Here is an 18,692-nt window from a genome sequence, read left to right as displayed (position 1 = left end):
CTCTGCCAGTTTACCTGGCACAGTGATGGTTTCTACACTGCACAACCTATCACATGACGTCTCCCATTTTTGTGCAACTCTAGTACTTCTGAAGTTGTCTTCTAAAAAGGTAACTGTTATGCAGCCTCAGAGCTACTAAGCATTTCCAACATTACCAACATACAAAAGCTTCAAAACATACCATAAATGATGAAGCAATAGATTAGTATGACAGACTGTTTAAGCTTGGGTTTTATGTTTGGTTTTTTTTTGGGGGGGTGTTGTTTGTCTGGGTTTTGTGGCTTGTTTTTGTGTGGGGTTTTTTGTTTGTTTGTTTTCAATAGCTCACAGAATTGAAAAGATAAATAGAGGCTGAAAAGTAGTTCTAGAGATCATCTGATCCTAAATTCCTGTTCAAAGCAAGTCCAAATTAAAGCACACTGCTCAGAGGCTTGTCCTATCAAGTTCTGAGTATAATCAGTCTTTAAAAATATGATTGTAAGTTTTATAACACAGCACATCAAATGCCATGACAAACACTGCAAACTAATTATTATGTGGCAAAAGATAGGCACTTCAGACACAAACTTCTCCAAAAAAAAAAAAAGGGGCAAAAAACCACTATGATATTGTCAGTATCTTTGACAGGTATCTTACTGCCAGTATTCGTACATGTGTAAATTTATAAAACCTCTGAACAGGAGCAGCAAAACCTTTATGAAAAGTTACACCATAAACAACAATTAAGCAAAACTGTTCTTGGAAGGAACTAGAAGCTTGTTGTTACCTATCCAGCTTAAGTAAATAGCACACCATCCATACTCTTAACTGCCTTCAACAGTGTTAGTGAGAACTAGCACTTAAGGGACCAGAACTGGACTTGCTACATCTCTGGCATACTAGCAGTATTGCTAGTCTGCTGGTATTATAAAGTGATTTCCTCTGTTTTCTAGTAACAGTTTCAGTATGCCAGCTAGTTCCCTATGGCATGCACTCTTCTCTCAGATGTTCTTCATCTTGCAAATTTTTTATGTTTTGCAATTAAAAAAAGGGTATTTTCAGCTTATGTCTAATTCAGGCATTTATACAAAAGATACCAGTACCTACAAAAATCAAGATGTGAACCAGTGTTCCTATTTGCCTCTTTGAAAGAAGCTATCTATTTTTATGCCTACACTTGCAGAAATTCTTATGAAAATTCTCATTCAAGTGTATTTAAACCACACCCATCAACAATGCAGATAGCTTAAGTACTTTTTCAGAAACTACATTGGGGTAGGTACTGACAAGACCTCAGAGATGGCCTAACATGTTCGTAGCTATGTAGCGTTATTACATGACCTTGGGGGATGCAGTGGGGAATCAGGGAAACATTTCAAAATACAAACCTTAAACAAACTGAAGAATTTCAGAATTATATTAGGCAATACAGAAAATACAATATTACCCTTCCCAGTTCCTCCACATTTCCATGTATATAGAAGTAATACATATGTATTTACAGATAAATGCAACACATCAGGTATCTACACTTTTTTGGTAGTACACAATGTCGAACAGTGGGATAATACATTTTGTGGCAGTCTATGAATTAACCTTACTTAAAGCTCATACATCCATTCTCTCTTATCAGAAAGTAATGGAAAATCACTTACCTCTAACTAGAGTTCTTTGAAGGTAGTATCCTCCTTAGATCCCCTATCTTGGGTTGTGTCGCCTGCTGCAAGTTCCCTCAGAGGCTGACTAGCAAGGTCTAAAAAGTTTTATATTCCCTTCTATAAGCCCTATTAGCGCATGTGTGTGAAATTTTTGATCTTTCTTATACCCTTTTACCTACACCTACCAAATCACCATCATCTATGGATCAATGGAGGATACTACCTTCAGAGAATTCCATTTAGAAACAGGCGATTTTTCCCTTCTCCAAAAGCAAGTATCCTCCATATCTCCCCACTGCTGAAGACTATAAAACTAAAAATTACATCTGCTATAGATAATACAAATGCAGGGAGGAGAATCAACTGAATATAATCAGAATATGAATTAAAAAAGTTCAAAAATTGAAGCATCAATAACAAATTGCAACCATGTAACAAAAAAAATCCTAAAACCCTCTTTTCCTTAGTGTAAATGCAGTAAATGCTGAGAAATATCAAATACCAATAAAAGTAATTCAATGTTTAAGTTCTTAATTGTTCAAGCTTTCTGTGGTTTTGTAAATATACAGTCTTTTTTTTTTTCCCAGCATTCCAGTATAGACTTCTCTACTAAAGTAAAAACTTTCAATTCGACACAAGTGTACGATGCATTGTTAAATGCAGAACGCAACTTCTTGAACTGAACAGTTTTTGTTACTTGAAAGCAACTGACTGGACAACATTGATCAGAAAAATCTCATTATTGAACTAAAAAAAAAGCAACAAATATTTTTAGTTTAGAAAAAAAATCTAGAAATTATTTTTTAAAGATTAAAAGAGAAGCCAACTATATGAAATATCTGTATCTGTACAGCCTGAATTAGTTGTAGAGTTAAAAAATTATCACAATCTTAAACAAATCCAAGGATTTTACTAAGTTGAATCTCTTTTATGGGATCAATGCCCTTCATCCTTACCACTACTCAATACTGATATTCAAAGTATTAAGTACTCTGAACTTAGGGCACAGTTTAACCTAATTTCAGAACCTTTTTTCTTAACAAAATTACTGTTAAGAATGATGGACTATTTTATTAGTGCTTAAAAAAACACTGCCAGCATACTAAATATAAAAGAGAAAAGACTCTCTATATAATAAACCATTCTGGTAAGCCAATTACACAAGTGTTTGTTTAAAACAATCTTTACTGAAAGATTTGTCTGATTTATTCTTTCTTCCAACTTCATCCAAAGTACAGGTATTTTAAACCACAACAGTGGAACCTCACAGCTGTAATCACTTCTCTAAGGGAAGGAGGGGGTTGAAAAAAAAATCCAAACCAAACCAAAAAAACTTCCACAGATTCACTAAGCAATATATAAGCTTGCCAACATCAGTAATGCTGGAGTAAAAGTGACCAAGAACACTGAAAAATTATAGATTTCTGTAATTATCATTAAATTGCTTGTTAAAAGCATATATTTGATAAATTAACTTCATAAAGCACAGCAACAGCATGGCAATTAAACTAAAAAAATTTAAATCAACGTTCTGTTCTTTCACTAGGATTTTCAACAATGCTATGAAAATTTAGCAGATGTGCCAATAAAGAGAATAATTCAAATAAAACTTAGTGATCTTATAGAAATATCTTAATTAAAGGTTGAAGATTTTATCAGAAAGAAAACAACTGATTACTGCAGCCCTAATGCAATAAAGTTCTAATTCCCCTCCCCTTATACATGCACCAGTAGGACTCATTGAAGGGCAAAAGAAAAAAAAAACCAAAACCAAACGAAAAAATAAACCAAAAAGCCAAAAAAAATCCTCTAGAACTTGCTAGCTGGTTGACTGCACAAAGACGAACACCCCAAGATGGAGTATCTAGGATGATACTTACCATGTAACCAATTATACCACTGTCGCATTATGTATTCTATGTGTGTATGGATGCACTATCAGTCAGCATAATAGTACACACCACGCTAGCAAACGCCTGGCTGGAGCCATACGGCCGGATGACCAAAGGGATATCCAGGTAGGTGTCGATTCTCCAGCCTTCGTAGCCACATTCTAGACATCTCACATAGTCCTTCAGCTTGCCTTGATACAGCTGATTTATAAGATCGGCCTGAAAAACAGATATTCAACAGATCTTCAAACAAATGAAACTGGAGGCCCTTCCCTTGAGTTGTACAAGGAAATGCAGTTTTAAAATCAAGCCTTAACTGCACAGCTATACATCTACAATACCATTCTACAGCAGGATATCTATTTCTTGATTTCTTGTTTTCCCCTGCTCCATTACAGTATGAGATACCTATCAAACGAGCTTCTAGAACCAGAGTATGTAAGCTTCACAGTGTACTTAAGTCTTGCCTTAAGACTGACCACAAAACTAGCAAAACTTAACTTTTAAAAACAAGTCCAACCTTGCAGACATTGTTAATAGATTCACAATGCAGGTCTTCCCTGTGCCTGCAGAGGTAGGTGCAGAATGATAAAGGAACTGTTTGCCAATCTACACTCTGAGAACTGTCCTACAAGAAGTTGGCCTTTTCTCAGAATGTAACATGCCTTACGAATATACACCTAATTGTCTTCTACATCAGAAGAGTGGCTTAGAAATTAGCTTTGCACCTCTCAGAATTTGTTAGGCTACATTGTGCGCTCTATGACAGCAGTTACATAGCCACTTCCATGCCTCAAATAAAGATTAAGTATCCAGAGTTCAAAATATTCCACTTTCAAGCAGCAACACACTTGTCATGTATTACGGTAGTATTTGCATCAAGCAAGAAAAACTGGCAACTACTGCAGGCTTTCAATAACCTGGTATTTAAAATTCAGTTGGTATTTTTCACAATCATTCTGACACTAAAAACACAACAACCAAAACACACAACATAACACCACAATACCACATTATTGAACTAACAGTAGAAAGTTTCCGAAAGTTTACCTGTTCCGTTTGCTTCCACTTCTGTTCCAAAGCATCAAACATGACTCTACAAAGCTCCTGTACATCATGCTGCTGCCATGCTGTTACAAACAAAAATTAATGTTAATTAAAACAAGAGATGCTATTAGCCCCAATACTAAATACAGCCCAAGCATACTTCCTAAGAAGCTACCTAATTAAGTCTGTATGTGTTATTTCCTACATTATTCTGGGCCAGTGTTCATGAGCAGCTACCTCTGAAATTAGAAAAATCAGCAGCAAGCTTATTTATGCATAAACAAGAAGCATATATGTAAGAATATATAAAACCATACAGAAAAGCTAATCTGCACTAAAGTAAACTAGGTCTGACTGATTTCCCACTTCATGCTTATTCACTAAAACCCAATTTTCAATACCTTATCACACAATTACTACATGGGAAAATCAGCAGGTTATGGAACACAGTAACACTACACAAACATGAAAAAGACAAATACAGTGTTTGATTTTATGGGATTATCCGCATTATTTTCTACTTAAGAGGAATGTGTGTTACAATCTGTCATTTGTAGTTCAAGATAGATGCAAGTTTTCATGAAGTTACTTTGCAAGCAATTAACAATTGCAATGATAGCTTAATTACAAAAATAAAATGCTTTTTACTGTGACAGCCTAAAATCCATGGACAACTTTTTTTTAAAGAATATAATCCAAACACACCCTCCTCTCCAAGTAACCATTTAGAATATTTTGTGTCCACTGAATAAAGTAGATTCTACTATATATTTTTTTTTATTATTCTGGTGGTTTTCCACAGCAGCTTAGGCTTCCAGGCAAATCACACAAGCTTAATAGCTGCTTATTACCCTCGCTACTATCCCATCCAAAACTGCGTGTAACGTCTGTTGTTTCAATTGCTCTTTTTCTGCTGGTCTGCAGTAAAACAAACAGTCTTTGAAGTTGGTAGGGAATACTCGTCACAGGATCCTCTTCAGATTCTTCAAATTCCCATCTATTCACAATATCAGATGTGTGACAATTAAAAATTGCTTTGAAAACATTACTTAAAAAGGCATTTAAATGAACATTTCAAGCAGCCTGCCAGATTAAAGAAGTTAACTAAAGCTGTTTCTTAGGAAAAGTGAAATGAAATTGTTTTCCGTTCTGCAGTAAATGACAACACTGTTCTTAAAATATACAAATCTAATGCAAACAAAACACTTTTCAAGCCATACACTGTACAAAAACATGAACTGCACTTAGATCAAACTTAATTTCAAGTTTGATGTTTTCAAGATGGGACAAATTCTTTAAAAGGCTTGTCCATGACAAAACCATTAACATCTCAGTATTTTATTAAAAATCTGAAACTTGAAAGCAGATGTAATTTATAATGGTGTCTCCAGCTTGACCTCAAGTATGCTTTTCAGTATTTAAACAGAGAAATTTTGACAGGAGGTCTTCAAACAGCTCTACTACCAAGTTTCAATTATATATACTCACTTATACAATGCATTTCTAAACTCAGGAGTCATGAAGAGCGTTTGTAGAAGACTGTTCAAGTAGCAAGTCATTGCTTGATTTACTAGCCCCACATAACCTAAAAATACAAGAAAAACAAGATGAAAACAATGCAAAAAGCTGGGAAATCACTTTAAGAGTTAAAAATGTTGTCAAGAAAAAAAAATTGGTGATGACATCTAAGAAATTCATCTACCTCTTGTCATTTATTATTTACACTATAAAAATTGAGAAAATATTACTACTGCTAATTTCTGAGATCAACACAGCGTAATAGGTCACACAACAGAAAGTAACTTCCCTGAATGACACAAAGCTATTTTAGTGAACAATTCTTGGTTATCATTGTGAAACATATTTAATATTGAATACTGCCCCAATGAGGACACAGGCAATGATAAATATTTTAATAGTAGATTTCAATACTTTACAGGAGGAAAAAAAAAATTACAAAACAATTGTGTAATAGCTTACTTAGTACCTGATGTGAACTGTAAGTACTGTAGTTATAATGTAAATACAATTTTCATCTGCAGTGGTTTGCACTATTGTTTCAGATGTACAAATAATAAAACATACATCTCTTAAATGCCCAAAACCTAAAACCTTCTCCTATAATAATAAAAAGAGCCCTAAAAATCAATGCCATTTTTACTAGGTAAAAAGACAATTATTTTCATCTTACTGTAATTAAAAAATTTACTGTAAAATATACAGTAATCCAAAACAGTTGATAAGTAAAGCAGCATACACTGAAGCATGAAGAAATTCAATATGCCTTGCAAACACTAAAAAAAAAAAAATCAATTCTGTTCTAGTAATGAAAAGCCTGCTCCACACAAAATCTGAGAAGAGACAGAATGCGTACTTTATGTATTACTCTACACAGATCATCTTTTCAGTTCTACTAACTGAAAAAAGCTACATGGTAGATAAACTTTCTTAACTCTCGAAACCATCTTGAACACACACACACAAACACACACATGTAATATGAATGTCATCTTCCTGTCTACTCAACAAGTTTAGTACCAGGAGTTTGCACCCTCCTGCTCCCTGCACAGCATAGGTGCCCAGCCAGTTTCCTGGGATCTGCCCTGGCACTTGCCTGCGAGGCAGAGCTGCGCTTCCCTTCCACAGGAGTCTCCACTTGCTGGTGGGGAGCCAGGTAGGGGAGGATGAACCTCTTGGGCACAGGCAGAGAAACTGCAACCAGGGGCTACAGTAGGAAGACTTCAGTTAACGGAAGGAGTGCAGAGATTTGAACAGCCCCTCTACAACTGAGTATCAAATACTCATTAAAATGTGAGCAAACACACAGCTTGAGGTGACTGCTCTTTGGTAATACAATCCTGACTACTCAGATAGGGACACAACAGCAGATTAATACTGAAAACAATGGGACACAGCTCTTCTGTTCCCAAAGTAACATGAGAACATTGGAGAAAACATGATGGAAAAATGCAGTAGCAACATGGGCTTTAACAAAAATTAATTGCAAAAATCTTTAAATGCTATTTGAAAACATGACAAAATAATTACAAACTAGCATTGCCCGTAAGAGAGAGAGCACTATACCTGTCTCTGACTTGCTCAGGACTGAAGAATAGGAATAGCTTTGATTGACATAATCATTGCCACAGCCAACAGAGCCTTCTCTTGGAAGAGGGCCTATAAATCTGTCTTGTGCATTGTCATCTGTTGCACTCGACTCCTCCTGAAAACAGAAATAGACCAATTTCATGCAAAAAATTAGACAAATTTCTACTGAAGCACTGGTAAGTTTTGTGTCTTTCTCTTGTGGTTGCAAAATCAACTTTACTGAGAGGATCATACGAAGTTTACAAAATTGCAAATATACAGTTGTTTGCATAACATTAATTCTGCCCTCCAAATTTTCAACTCCTTGAGAATCATTCTTCATGCTGATACCTTTAGACTACAGTATAATCAAAAAAAGGACTACAACACAAAGACCAAGCCTGCAGGTTAGCATCTTCTATGTCCTGCATTGAAACAGAATGATTTTTTTTTCCAGTTATAAAAATTGCAGTTTGCAGAATCACCCTCAAATTCTCATCTAATGAGCAATTACTTAAACAGTTTTTTCACCTTTACAGATAATTAAGTCCACAGCAAAGGCTAAGTAGGGCAGCATTACACTGACAAGAGAGCAGAGTAATAAATCTTAATATACCACTAGACTACCTCAACTTAAATAACTGCAGCTGTGTTTATCTTTCTCCACATAGATTTAACAGAAGTAAATTTCAAAGATTTTGCTTTAGTAAACAGGTACTTCCAGCAACACTGACAACCCTTCTTTAAAATACATAATTTTTCAATTTTGTTCTTTCTCTTAGAGGCACACTTGGAAGCAAGTAACTGCTGTTGTTAAAAACTGTCACTTGCGAGAACGTTGTTCGACTGGCCTAATACTGCTTTCAGAGACCCAGAGGAAAAGGGTTAAACCTGCATTATTAAGAATTATCTCTAAGTGTGTTGAAGCAACATTCAGAATGTGCATTGCTCTACCCCCAAAACACTATAGCTTATGCTTTGTGAGTATTTTACTTACCGGCACTAGATGAGGCTGTTCACCATCTCTGTCTGTCAAATGCAGAAAGTTCTTCTTCCCTGGCTCAAAACCAGCATCCAGAATAGTTTTGTCACTGTTTTGATCTATGGGAGTCTGCTAAAAAATACACCAACCAAACACAACAACAATAACAAACCACACTTTAAGAAACACCAACCAAACAACACAGATCTATATGCAATTAATAGTTTCTGTCCAAGTACAGAGCTTGAACTTGCTTCTGACACACTAAGATGAAATGAAAATAAATTATGATCGAATATAAACATCACTAATAGAACTTGGAAACAGTTGAAGAATCAGTGTAAATTATTACAGTACAGTCTAATCCTTAGAAGTTACAGAATGTTAGGTGCTGGAAGGGACCTTGAAAGATCATCCAGTCCAGCTCCCCTGCACAGCAGGATCACCTATATCAGATCACAGGAACACATCCAGGCAGCTCTTGAACATCTCCACAGAGGAAGATTGCACAACTCCCCAGGCAGCCTGTTCCAGTGTTCTGTCACCTTCACACATATTTTAACTTGTGTTTACATGAACTTCCAGGAAGAAAGGGACCTGGGGGTACCGGCAGATCGTAGGCTGAACATGAGGCAGCAGTGTGCTCAGGTGGCCAAGAGAGCCAATGGCATCCTGGCCTGCATCAGGAACAGTGTGGCCAGCAGGACAAGGGAGGTTATTCTGCCCCTGTACTCAGCACTGCTCAGGCCACACCTTGAGTACTGTGTCCAGCTCTGGTCTCCTCAATTCAAGACACATGTTGAGATACTGGAACATGTCCAGAAAAGGGCAACAAAGCTGGTGAAAGGCCTGGAACACAGCCCTATGAGGAGAGGTTGAGGGAGTTGGGTTTGTTTAGCCTAGAAAAGAGCAAACTCAGGCGTGATCTCATTGCTGTCTACAACTACTTGAAGGGAGGTTGTAGACAGGTTGGGTTTATCTCTTCTGCCAGGCAACCAGCAACAGAAGAAGGGGACACAGTCTCAAGTTGTGCCAGGGGAGGTATAAGCTAGATACTGGGAGGTATAAGCTGGATATTGGGAAGAAGTTCTTCACCGAAAGACTGTTTTGCCATTGGAACGCGCTGCCCAGGGAGGTGGTGGAGTCACCATCCCTTGAGGTGTTGAAGAAGAGCCTGGATGAGGCACTTAGTGCCATGGTCAAGTTAATTGGACAGAGCTGGGTGATAGGTTGGACTGGATGATCTTGGAGGTCTCTTCCAACTTGGTTGATTCTATGATTCTTATGTCTCAACTTCCACCCATTGCCCCTTGTCCTGTCATTGGACATCACTGAGCAGAGACTGACTCCACTCTCTTGGCTCTCACCCTTTACATATTTATTATGAGATCACTTCTCAGTCCCCTTTCCTCCAAGCTAAAGAGACACAGTTTCCTAAGTCTCTCCTCACAAGGAAGATGTTCCTTATGGCTGGTGAGTCTATTCAGGAGTCAAGATACTGGTCTACAGATTCTTGCAGTATATCAAACCATCACATCCTGTATCACTTGCCTACGCTTTTATTAGAAGGAAAAAAAAATCCATTTTTTTAACAAGCATAAGTAATTTCTTAAGGAATCTTACTAAGTTTTGTGGATGTATCTATGGAAATCATGTCAACTAAACCCACCAAGTTCAAGTCATGCAGCAGTACCAATAATTTTTTCAAATATATGTAATACATTCAAATAAGTTTAAGATGCATGGAAAGTCAGCCATAATGTGCTTCTGCTGGGAGCAAAACACTTCTCCAACAAGACCACAGGAAACAAGGAAGATTAATTATTGTGGGTGTTATTAAAAATACATACTGTATTACAGCTGAATTATAGCAATTTCTATTGTTTAAGTGATTAAAAACATGAAATCTATGAATAACAGCACTCTTATGTGAAGACATCAATGTCTGCTATTGAAAGGATATAAAAAGCACTTTTGCCATACCGTATCAATTACATTATCTCCATTCCCCCACATTAAATCAAAAGTTCCATTCACGTAGCCCACTTTCGAAGCCACATCTTCAAACAGTCTTTTAAGTGGTGTGGAAGCTGGCAGGTTTAAGGTAACACGCTCATTCACTGTCTTGGAATTTGTAGTATCCTGTATGATACACAACACCCTGGGTTCCTCAGCAGCACTTTCTACCTGGAATGAGAGCAGGCAAAAATTCATGAGTAAAGTTAAGAGCATTCTGGAGTTAAATAGAAAAACGCAAGACTTCACCAGCAAAATGCAGTGCACTTTTACAACCAAAGGATCCTAAACTTGGTCTTTGTTTTTGAAGGCAGGCAGAATAATATAATTATCTTCCTGTTTTGGAAAGCATGTGTGAAAACAAGCTCCATTTTTATAGAGTAAGATGGAATTAGTAGAGGTGACCACTATAGAGATAAACAGCTCAAGCCCTGCAAGATTTTCAGTCGAATCAGGAACAGATTTTCAAATCATTACTTCAAGCTCGTATTTTTATCTGACATGATTACAAATCCTGCTGAGGTAGTCTACTTTTTGTGAGTTTTAGAAATGCAACCCAGATGATCTGCAAGTTCCCAAACAAACTTAGAAGATGACCATGAAACAAGAAGTTTCATAAGCAAGCCACTACATTTCTTTTCCTAAATCCACTGCTGCATGAGTGACATAAAAATTCATAGAATCATAGAATCAACCAGGTTGGAAGAGACCTCCAAGATCATCCAGTCCAACCTATCACCCAGCCCCAGCCAATCAACTAGACCGTGGCACTGAGTGCCTCATCCAGTCTTTTCTTGAACACCTCCAGGGACAGTGACTCCACCACCTCCCCGGGCAGCCCATTCCAATGGGAAATCACTCTCTCTGTGAAGAACTTCCTCCTAACATCCAGCCTATACTTTCCCCGGCACAACTTGAGACTGTGTCCCCTTGTTCTGTTGCTGGTTTCTTCTGTTTAAACAGAACTGACAAATGGCTGCTAGACCAAGTGATTTTAAACAACAACTTCAATGTATCTCAGTCTTCAAAAGAAGTGTGAGTAGCAGAACAAAGGAGGCAATTCTGCCCATCTTCTCTCATGAGACCCTGCCTGCAGTACTGCATCCCCCTGCATAAGACAAACTTGGAGCTGCCAGAGCAGGTCCAGAGGAGAGCCATGAAGATGAGCAGAGGGCTGATGTATCTCTACAAAGGCAAGCAGTGAGAGTTGTGGCTGTTCCACCTGAGAAATGAAGGCTCTGGTAAGACCTTAGAGCAGCATCTGAAAGGGGCCTGCAAGAAAGCTGGGAAAGGACTTTTTACAAAGGCTTGTAATGATAGGAAAAGAGGAAGCAGCTTTAAGTTTGAGGAGGGTAGATTTTTCACTAGATAGATTTGGAAGAAATTCTTTCCAGTGAGGGTAGTAAGACACTGGAACAGGTTGCCTAGCAAGGCTGTGGGTGCCCCCTCCCTGGGAGTGTTCAAGGCCAGGTTGGATGAGGCCTTCAGCAACCTGATCTAGTGGAAGGTGTTCCTGCCTATGGCATAGGGGTCAGACTAGATGATCTTCAAGATCCCTTCCAACCTAAACCTTTCTATGAATCTATGAAAAGTAACAACCTTAACTGAAGGTGGGAATGGAAAAGTAATAAAATGTTACAGACCCACGTAAGCCAAGAAAATGGCATTTTCCCAAAATTTTGCAATAATGCAAACCCAGCAAACTTTAGTGCGATCAATTAATTCTCTAAATTATTGGGAGCTGTAGAACAGTAGGGAATAATCAACATCTAAACACAGGTCACGCAAGAAAGCATCAGGTCAGTAAAAGGAATAATTAGTCCCTAAGGACTCAACCTTTTCAACTTGTAACACACAGAAATCATTAATAAGGCATGTCAGAGCATCCCAATCTCAGTTCATGGCCAAAGGGTACAGCTAAAACGGCCGACACATGCAGTGCTATTATGATTTTCAATGGCTAAAAGTGTTATGTTGTTGTTATTGTGGTTATATTAAAAAGTGTCAGCCATGTCTAAACAACTTCAGCATGCCTTTTATTTCTACACATCCAGCCTCATAACACAGAATACCACCATCATGGTGGTATAGTCCCTTAGGAGAGCTTCTTATATCACCAATCCCCTTACTAAGGATTAGAAACATTTTAACTGATATCACATCCCTTCGCTTCACAAAATTTCAGTATCAGCTGTCTTCAAACAACCACAAACTAAATTCTTGACTGCAGCACCTACTCATTTCATCATCAGAAAAAAAGAATTATTGAAGGAGAACAAATAAAAACACGTGCTCCCCACTCTGTACCATGTTAGACAAGTTGAACTTCTCCTAGTTTAGCAGATACAATGTATAGACTCATTAGCTGCATGCTCCACAAGATTCAAGGCACCATTTCCAGCAAACTTGCACCAATTAATCTATTTAATCTTTACTGAAGAATTCTAGGTTTATGAACTACTTTCCATGAAGAGAAACAAAATTATTCCTGAAATACTAACCATACATTAAAAAGAAAATACAATTCTGAAGTCCAACTAAGTTTGACATTCTGTATCCACACTGTCATCCATAGCACTCTGACACATAGGAGAGTACCTGAGTAGGCTAAAATTAATTTTCAACCAGTGATTTACTTCTCCTGGGTTCTCTCCTTTAAATTTCCCATCACAGCTTAATTCTTCAGGTTTTTGAAGAGTTTTATTGCTACAGAATAAGCATACAGTTTTTCACTTTGTGGTTCTCCATTGGATACTCAATTCCTTATTACCCTACCGCTTTTACATAACCAATCCCTTAATTCACCCTCCTGTCTGCAGAAGATACCTATGAATTTTAACTCCTACTCACAGGTCTCTAGTACCTTTCATAGTGAATCAGTTGTGACTTCAATTGGAGCTGCTACTGAAAATAATTAGACACAGTGTATCTGATGGATGGAAATAACATCAAGTGAACAAATTACAGAAGATTACAGAAGATTTGCTGGATGTTTCATGTCAGATCCTGTCTTCCTTGATCATAAATGTAACTGACAGACTGAACAAGTTTACTTGGAGCTAGTAAACAAAGGGTATTAAGCCATCGCTGACGCTGCTACTGCTTCTTCAATAGTAAATAAAGCAAAAACAACCTCAGTCCAACTCTATTAGTGGTGGTAAGCATTCACATATACTAGCTGAACTATCAGACAACAATGTACACATCATGTTTATGCCTACTTCACTATTTAAATAGTGTAAAAGGCAGGGACAGACTGAACTATTTTGACAGGCTGTTATCAGAGTTCATAAAGTAAATACAAAACTTAATTGCAATAATTACATAATCTGATGTATTATGACAGCTATACAATTCAATTTTTAAAAGAAAAGCTACAGAGGGCTAAACCCCCATAAACCGGTGAAAAAGCACACAAGCATACACTCAGTTTGAAGCTTCTGCTGTTAAGACTCTTTAATACATAACCTTTCTATTCAAGAACATGCACCAAAAAATCAATAGCACATGCTCATGTTAAGAAATATACAAGAACTACAGCATCATGCTTTTACAAATTTCGGTTATCATTTTACAAAGTCGATTTTGTCTGTCTACCTGTGAAAATTTCTTCTTCATTTCAGCAAAGATACTTTGTCTGCAACTCCAAAACATATCCTATAGTATATAAAAACAAAATTAACAAGTCACAATCTTATCAAACAGTAAATTGACTTTTTTATTGCATAGTCAGTTTTGCAGTAAAACCAAATTGTTCAACATTCAAAGAATAAAAAGAATACCCTCCTAACACTGTAACAAGTAACATAAATTTCAATGCACACTAGTTTAACTTTTAAATGATAAATAATTAAAAATAAAAATTCATAGTAACAAGTTCCTTCATTAAAAAAAGCCTTTCAGACACAATAGTTTACCTCAAAGGCTCAAGTGTCAGCAAAAGCCTGTAATTCAGTTTATTACTGCATTTATAAATTATGTGGCTACCCCGTTTCATATGAAACTCTTCCTTAATGCCTTAAGTACTTCCTGTAGGAATTTTTTATTCCTATGAACTCATTTTGAAGTAAACATCTGAAGGCAATAAAGAGATGAAGTTACTGATTTTCTTACTCTTAACATACTACAGCAGACTTCCTCCAAGAATCTTTTATACCATCAAAAATGCAACAAATATTACCTGTAAAAAACTGTTCTCTGATTAAGGACAAACACCAAATCCACTACTTTCTATTATCTGAAGCACTGCACTTTGTATTTTTCCAGAACGAAGAAACAGGAAGTGAGACTGAAAGATGCTAACTACATAGTTGCTCTTTTCCAAGTTTATTTAACTGCACTCTCAGGCAAGACCATCAAAACACAAAACACTGACATCATCTTTAGTGAGGCACTCTATCTGCCCCACCAAACAACCTATAAAACCAAGCCAAATTAGACCACTGCATGTAACAGCAGGATGACATAGAAAGATAGATTTCTTTCTTCACATGCAAAAACTGGAGTTCCAGTTTTGAAGTTTTAATAATCCAAGATTAGTAACTGTATCTACCAACTGTTTTGTAATTTCAGACACCACAGAAGATTTAAATACTAAAGTCAATCCCCAAAAACCACCAACAAACAAGCTTGGAAAATACACACCACCATAATTTAAATGTCTTTTTTTCAATTACTAGTTTTATCTGGTCTCACAATTGGAAGTGACACGCATTTGCTGAAGTGACTTAAATGTTACTATTGTCCCAGAAGCATAATTTTGAAGGTGTTGATTTATAACATTAGGATAGTCATCAAGGATATTGCCCAGTGCTGAAAAGCAAACTCTTCATTTTTCCTCCTAATTCATGTCCCTCTAAAGAGCCCTTACTTTAGCCTGAACCCCTTCCTTCCAGAGACGGGCAAGTCCAATATACACAGGGATGTGTAATTTCCTAGTATGCTACTTCACTTGCAGTAGAGAGTAGAAGGGGAAGACAGGCCCCAGGCATCACCTGAACTGGACAGAAATATCTATGGTTTGCTTCTTTTGTAAAAAGGCCCTTATGCTGGGTTCTCAGCTCTTGAATGCTCAGTAAAGGACTACTAGAAGATTTTCCAGTTATTTCACTCTATAAATTCTAACTGACAAAAGTTGGTTTTCAACATGCCACATACAAAATTTACAAATTACACTGTTCCTGTTTAGGAATTTCAGAACTAATTAAGAGCCTTAAGCTGCTCTAAGACAAATCACATCACACAGATGTGCCAGTCTTTCAAAAGCAGCATTTCCCATTTTTCAGTTAAAGCATTCACAAGTATTCACAAGTACATACAGAAATATCCTACTGCCTTTTCCTCAGAAGAAAAAACATCTATTCAGGTAGCAAGCACATCTACTCCATACTTGTTATAAGTCCTCAAAGCTACATGTTGCTACTTTGCCATACCGCAACACTGTCATTAACTTAGTAAAATATGTTGCAGACCCTCAACACAATAAACATCTACGAAGGCACCTGCAGACTGCTACGTAAAACTGCAATTTAAGAGATAATCCTGTTATTTTGCCACAACAGTCTTCTCATGCTAATATTTTGTTCAGTTACCATTACAAATTAAATTTTCTAATGTTAACCGTTTAAGTTTATTGAAACATGGACTCTTTCATCCCATCACTCCATCTTTTACACTTTCCCATTTTTAGAAAGGCGGCAGCATTTTCAAACCTATGTGTACATTTCTGACCCTGTATTACATCAGATTTGAGGAAGATTTAATAATACAAACATGCAATCAGCACACAGGCCTGACACAGGTGGACATTCTAGAGCTCCAGCCTACAGAGGCATTCATCACATGTACCTTTCTAAAAAATATTTCATCCCTTTTACATGAAATATCTGCACGTGTAAGTTGCAGAGCATAAAGCATATTGTAGCAGTAAAGTAATTCAAGCTGTGATTCTGCATATACTGACAAAGAAAGCACTGTTACTAGTGCCATCTGCAAGATTAAGACATTAGCTTTGACCACATAAGTTCTGCATTCAATGCAAATAGAGGCACCAAAAAAAAAGTGTTACTAGATCAGTCAAAACAATACTCATAAGCAAAACTGCAAGACTTTAATTTTATAAAAACTGAACTAGGAGTTATTTTCAGAGACCAAAGGTCAGATCTAAAGCTAAGCTTAAACTTCACATAGATTCTAGCCAACATTTCCCAATTCAGTATTTCCAACATGCAAAAACACTGACAGCATGAATTAGTAAGTAAAATCACAAGTTTAAGGTCAAGAGTTTAAACAACAGATGTGTGAAGTTCGACTGCCAAGGAAAGCTAATGGCCTGTTGAGACTTAAAATGACCACCAATAGAAAAAGCCCTATGTGTCCACACCCTATAAATTCTTCTCACAAATCACTGCAACAGAGAGTAAAGACAAAGAGATCAGTAGCAAGTAGAAAGGGCAGACATGATGCTTACACTCACAATGACTTGGATAACTAAGCATAAGACAGCAATTCTCAAACTTCCTGCAGTTTCAGCAACTTAGGACTATCATACAAAACACACACAAGTGACTATCACATTACTGCTGGTCAAACTTTGGGATGTACATTATGAAGTTTTTGTAACTGATGGGGTGCACATTTTTAGAAATTACAAGTATGAAGAGAAACCTGGTAAGTACAATCACAAAAATGTAGTCTGCACTTGGTACTTTTTAATTCTGAATTATCACTGCATTGAAATGTTCAGCCTGAAATTTCTTTCAACTGTCCCTCTCAATGACGACAAATTGTTACAAATTCAGCTGCTTCAGAAATCATAACCATATTTCAGGAATTCCTTCACCTGTTTGAAGAGGTCTAACCTATTAAACATCACAGCAGATACATGCTGACAGCACTACACTCTGCACAAAACATGAAGGCCAAAGACCTTTCGAACATACAGCAAGGAGTGGGGGGACACTTTCAACCTCTCCTTTCTACCATCTCACTCAAATGGGATATCAAGGACTTACAAGACTTGCGGAAGCCTATCAGTCTTACTGACAAGAAACAATATTGAAAAATAGAAAGGAAAACTACCAGAAAGGTATGCACTGAACCAGGCTGAGGTAGAGGTAATTTTCTTCTTGGAAGCCCCTAAGGTGTTTTACATTTGTGTCTGAAAAAATGCTGGTAACACTTTATCAGCATTTAGCTGACAGGTTTAGCTCTCACTGAACAGTGTGCACCACATCAAGGCCATTCCTGATTCTGAATCTGCCCTCTCAACTGATCAGAATGAGGTATATGGAGGAGGCTGGGAAAGCACATGATCAGATGAGCCAAACTAACTAAAGAGTTTTTCCATCCCATGTAACACCGTGTTCAGTAAAAAAAGGGATAAGAGAAGGTTTAGTTTGGTTGAGTATTTGGGCATTGGTTTGCCCACACGACACGATGACTGCCTGCTTTTGCATTGTTTGGGTTCGGTTGGGGTTCCCCCCCTGCCTTCTTCCACTTGTCCTTTGCTTGCTAAGTAATTTTGTCTTCACTCACTTACTTTCTTGCTTTTACTCTGCCTTTCTTTTACGTCTGTCCCACCAGGGCTGTGGAGTGAGCAAAAGGCTGCATGTTGCTTAGATGTCTACTAGGACTAACACCCGACAGGGTGATTAAAAAAAAAACCCACATCTCCAAAGCATTATGAGTTATTTCAAATTAAAACAATATGTGGCTTTTATTTTGGTGGGCTTTATTTTATTGCTTATTAATACCCATTCACCTCTGCTGGATCACAAAGATTTCAAGTAACTTCCCCATTCCAGCAGAGTTAGAGAGACTTCAGACTGTGCAAGGAAAGGAGTAAATAAAAATTTACAACATATTTTTCAAATTTGTCAATAAATATCTGAGAGACTTAAAGGAACACATACAAGCTAGCCCAATTATATTTCCCATTACAAAGCCTGAACTCCAATTTCAATCTTGTGAATCCTCATCTATTTCTTTAACACATTTGTAGCAGTATGTCCTTGGTTATACCGCTTCAAT

The 18,692-nt window shown here is 37.2% G+C and overlaps 1 protein-coding gene across 7 annotated transcripts in view; it reads right to left on the bottom strand.

The window, feature by feature from the left end:
* Positions 1 to 18,692, bottom strand: part of USP47 (ubiquitin specific peptidase 47) — a 47,624-nt gene that overhangs the window by 20,190 nt on the left and 8,742 nt on the right. For 3 of the 7 annotated variants that reach the window (XM_064163753.1, XM_064163751.1, XM_064163755.1), the window contains exons 2-10: positions 14,259 to 14,318; positions 10,629 to 10,832; positions 8,661 to 8,777; positions 7,661 to 7,799; positions 7,191 to 7,301; positions 6,065 to 6,161; positions 5,428 to 5,573; positions 4,580 to 4,659; positions 3,599 to 3,748 (exon numbers count right to left, since the gene is read on the bottom strand). In XM_064163753.1, the coding sequence (XP_064019823.1) occupies positions 3,599 to 3,748; positions 4,580 to 4,659; positions 5,428 to 5,573; positions 6,065 to 6,161; positions 7,191 to 7,301; positions 7,661 to 7,799; positions 8,661 to 8,777; positions 10,629 to 10,832; positions 14,259 to 14,318 (1,104 nt within the window). The remainder of the gene's footprint in view (positions 1 to 3,598; positions 3,749 to 4,579; positions 4,660 to 5,427; positions 5,574 to 6,064; positions 6,162 to 7,190; positions 7,302 to 7,660; positions 7,800 to 8,660; positions 8,778 to 10,628; positions 10,833 to 14,258; positions 14,319 to 18,692) is intronic. The other 4 variants (XM_064163752.1, XM_064163756.1, XM_064163758.1 and 1 more) reach the window with 4 other exon arrangements.

Source organism: Pogoniulus pusillus, chromosome 24 (assembly GCF_015220805.1).
Source record: "Pogoniulus pusillus isolate bPogPus1 chromosome 24, bPogPus1.pri, whole genome shotgun sequence".
NCBI classification, from domain to species: Eukaryota; Metazoa; Chordata; class Aves; order Piciformes; family Lybiidae; genus Pogoniulus; species Pogoniulus pusillus.
This window is presented reverse-complemented; position numbering and strand designations above follow the sequence as displayed.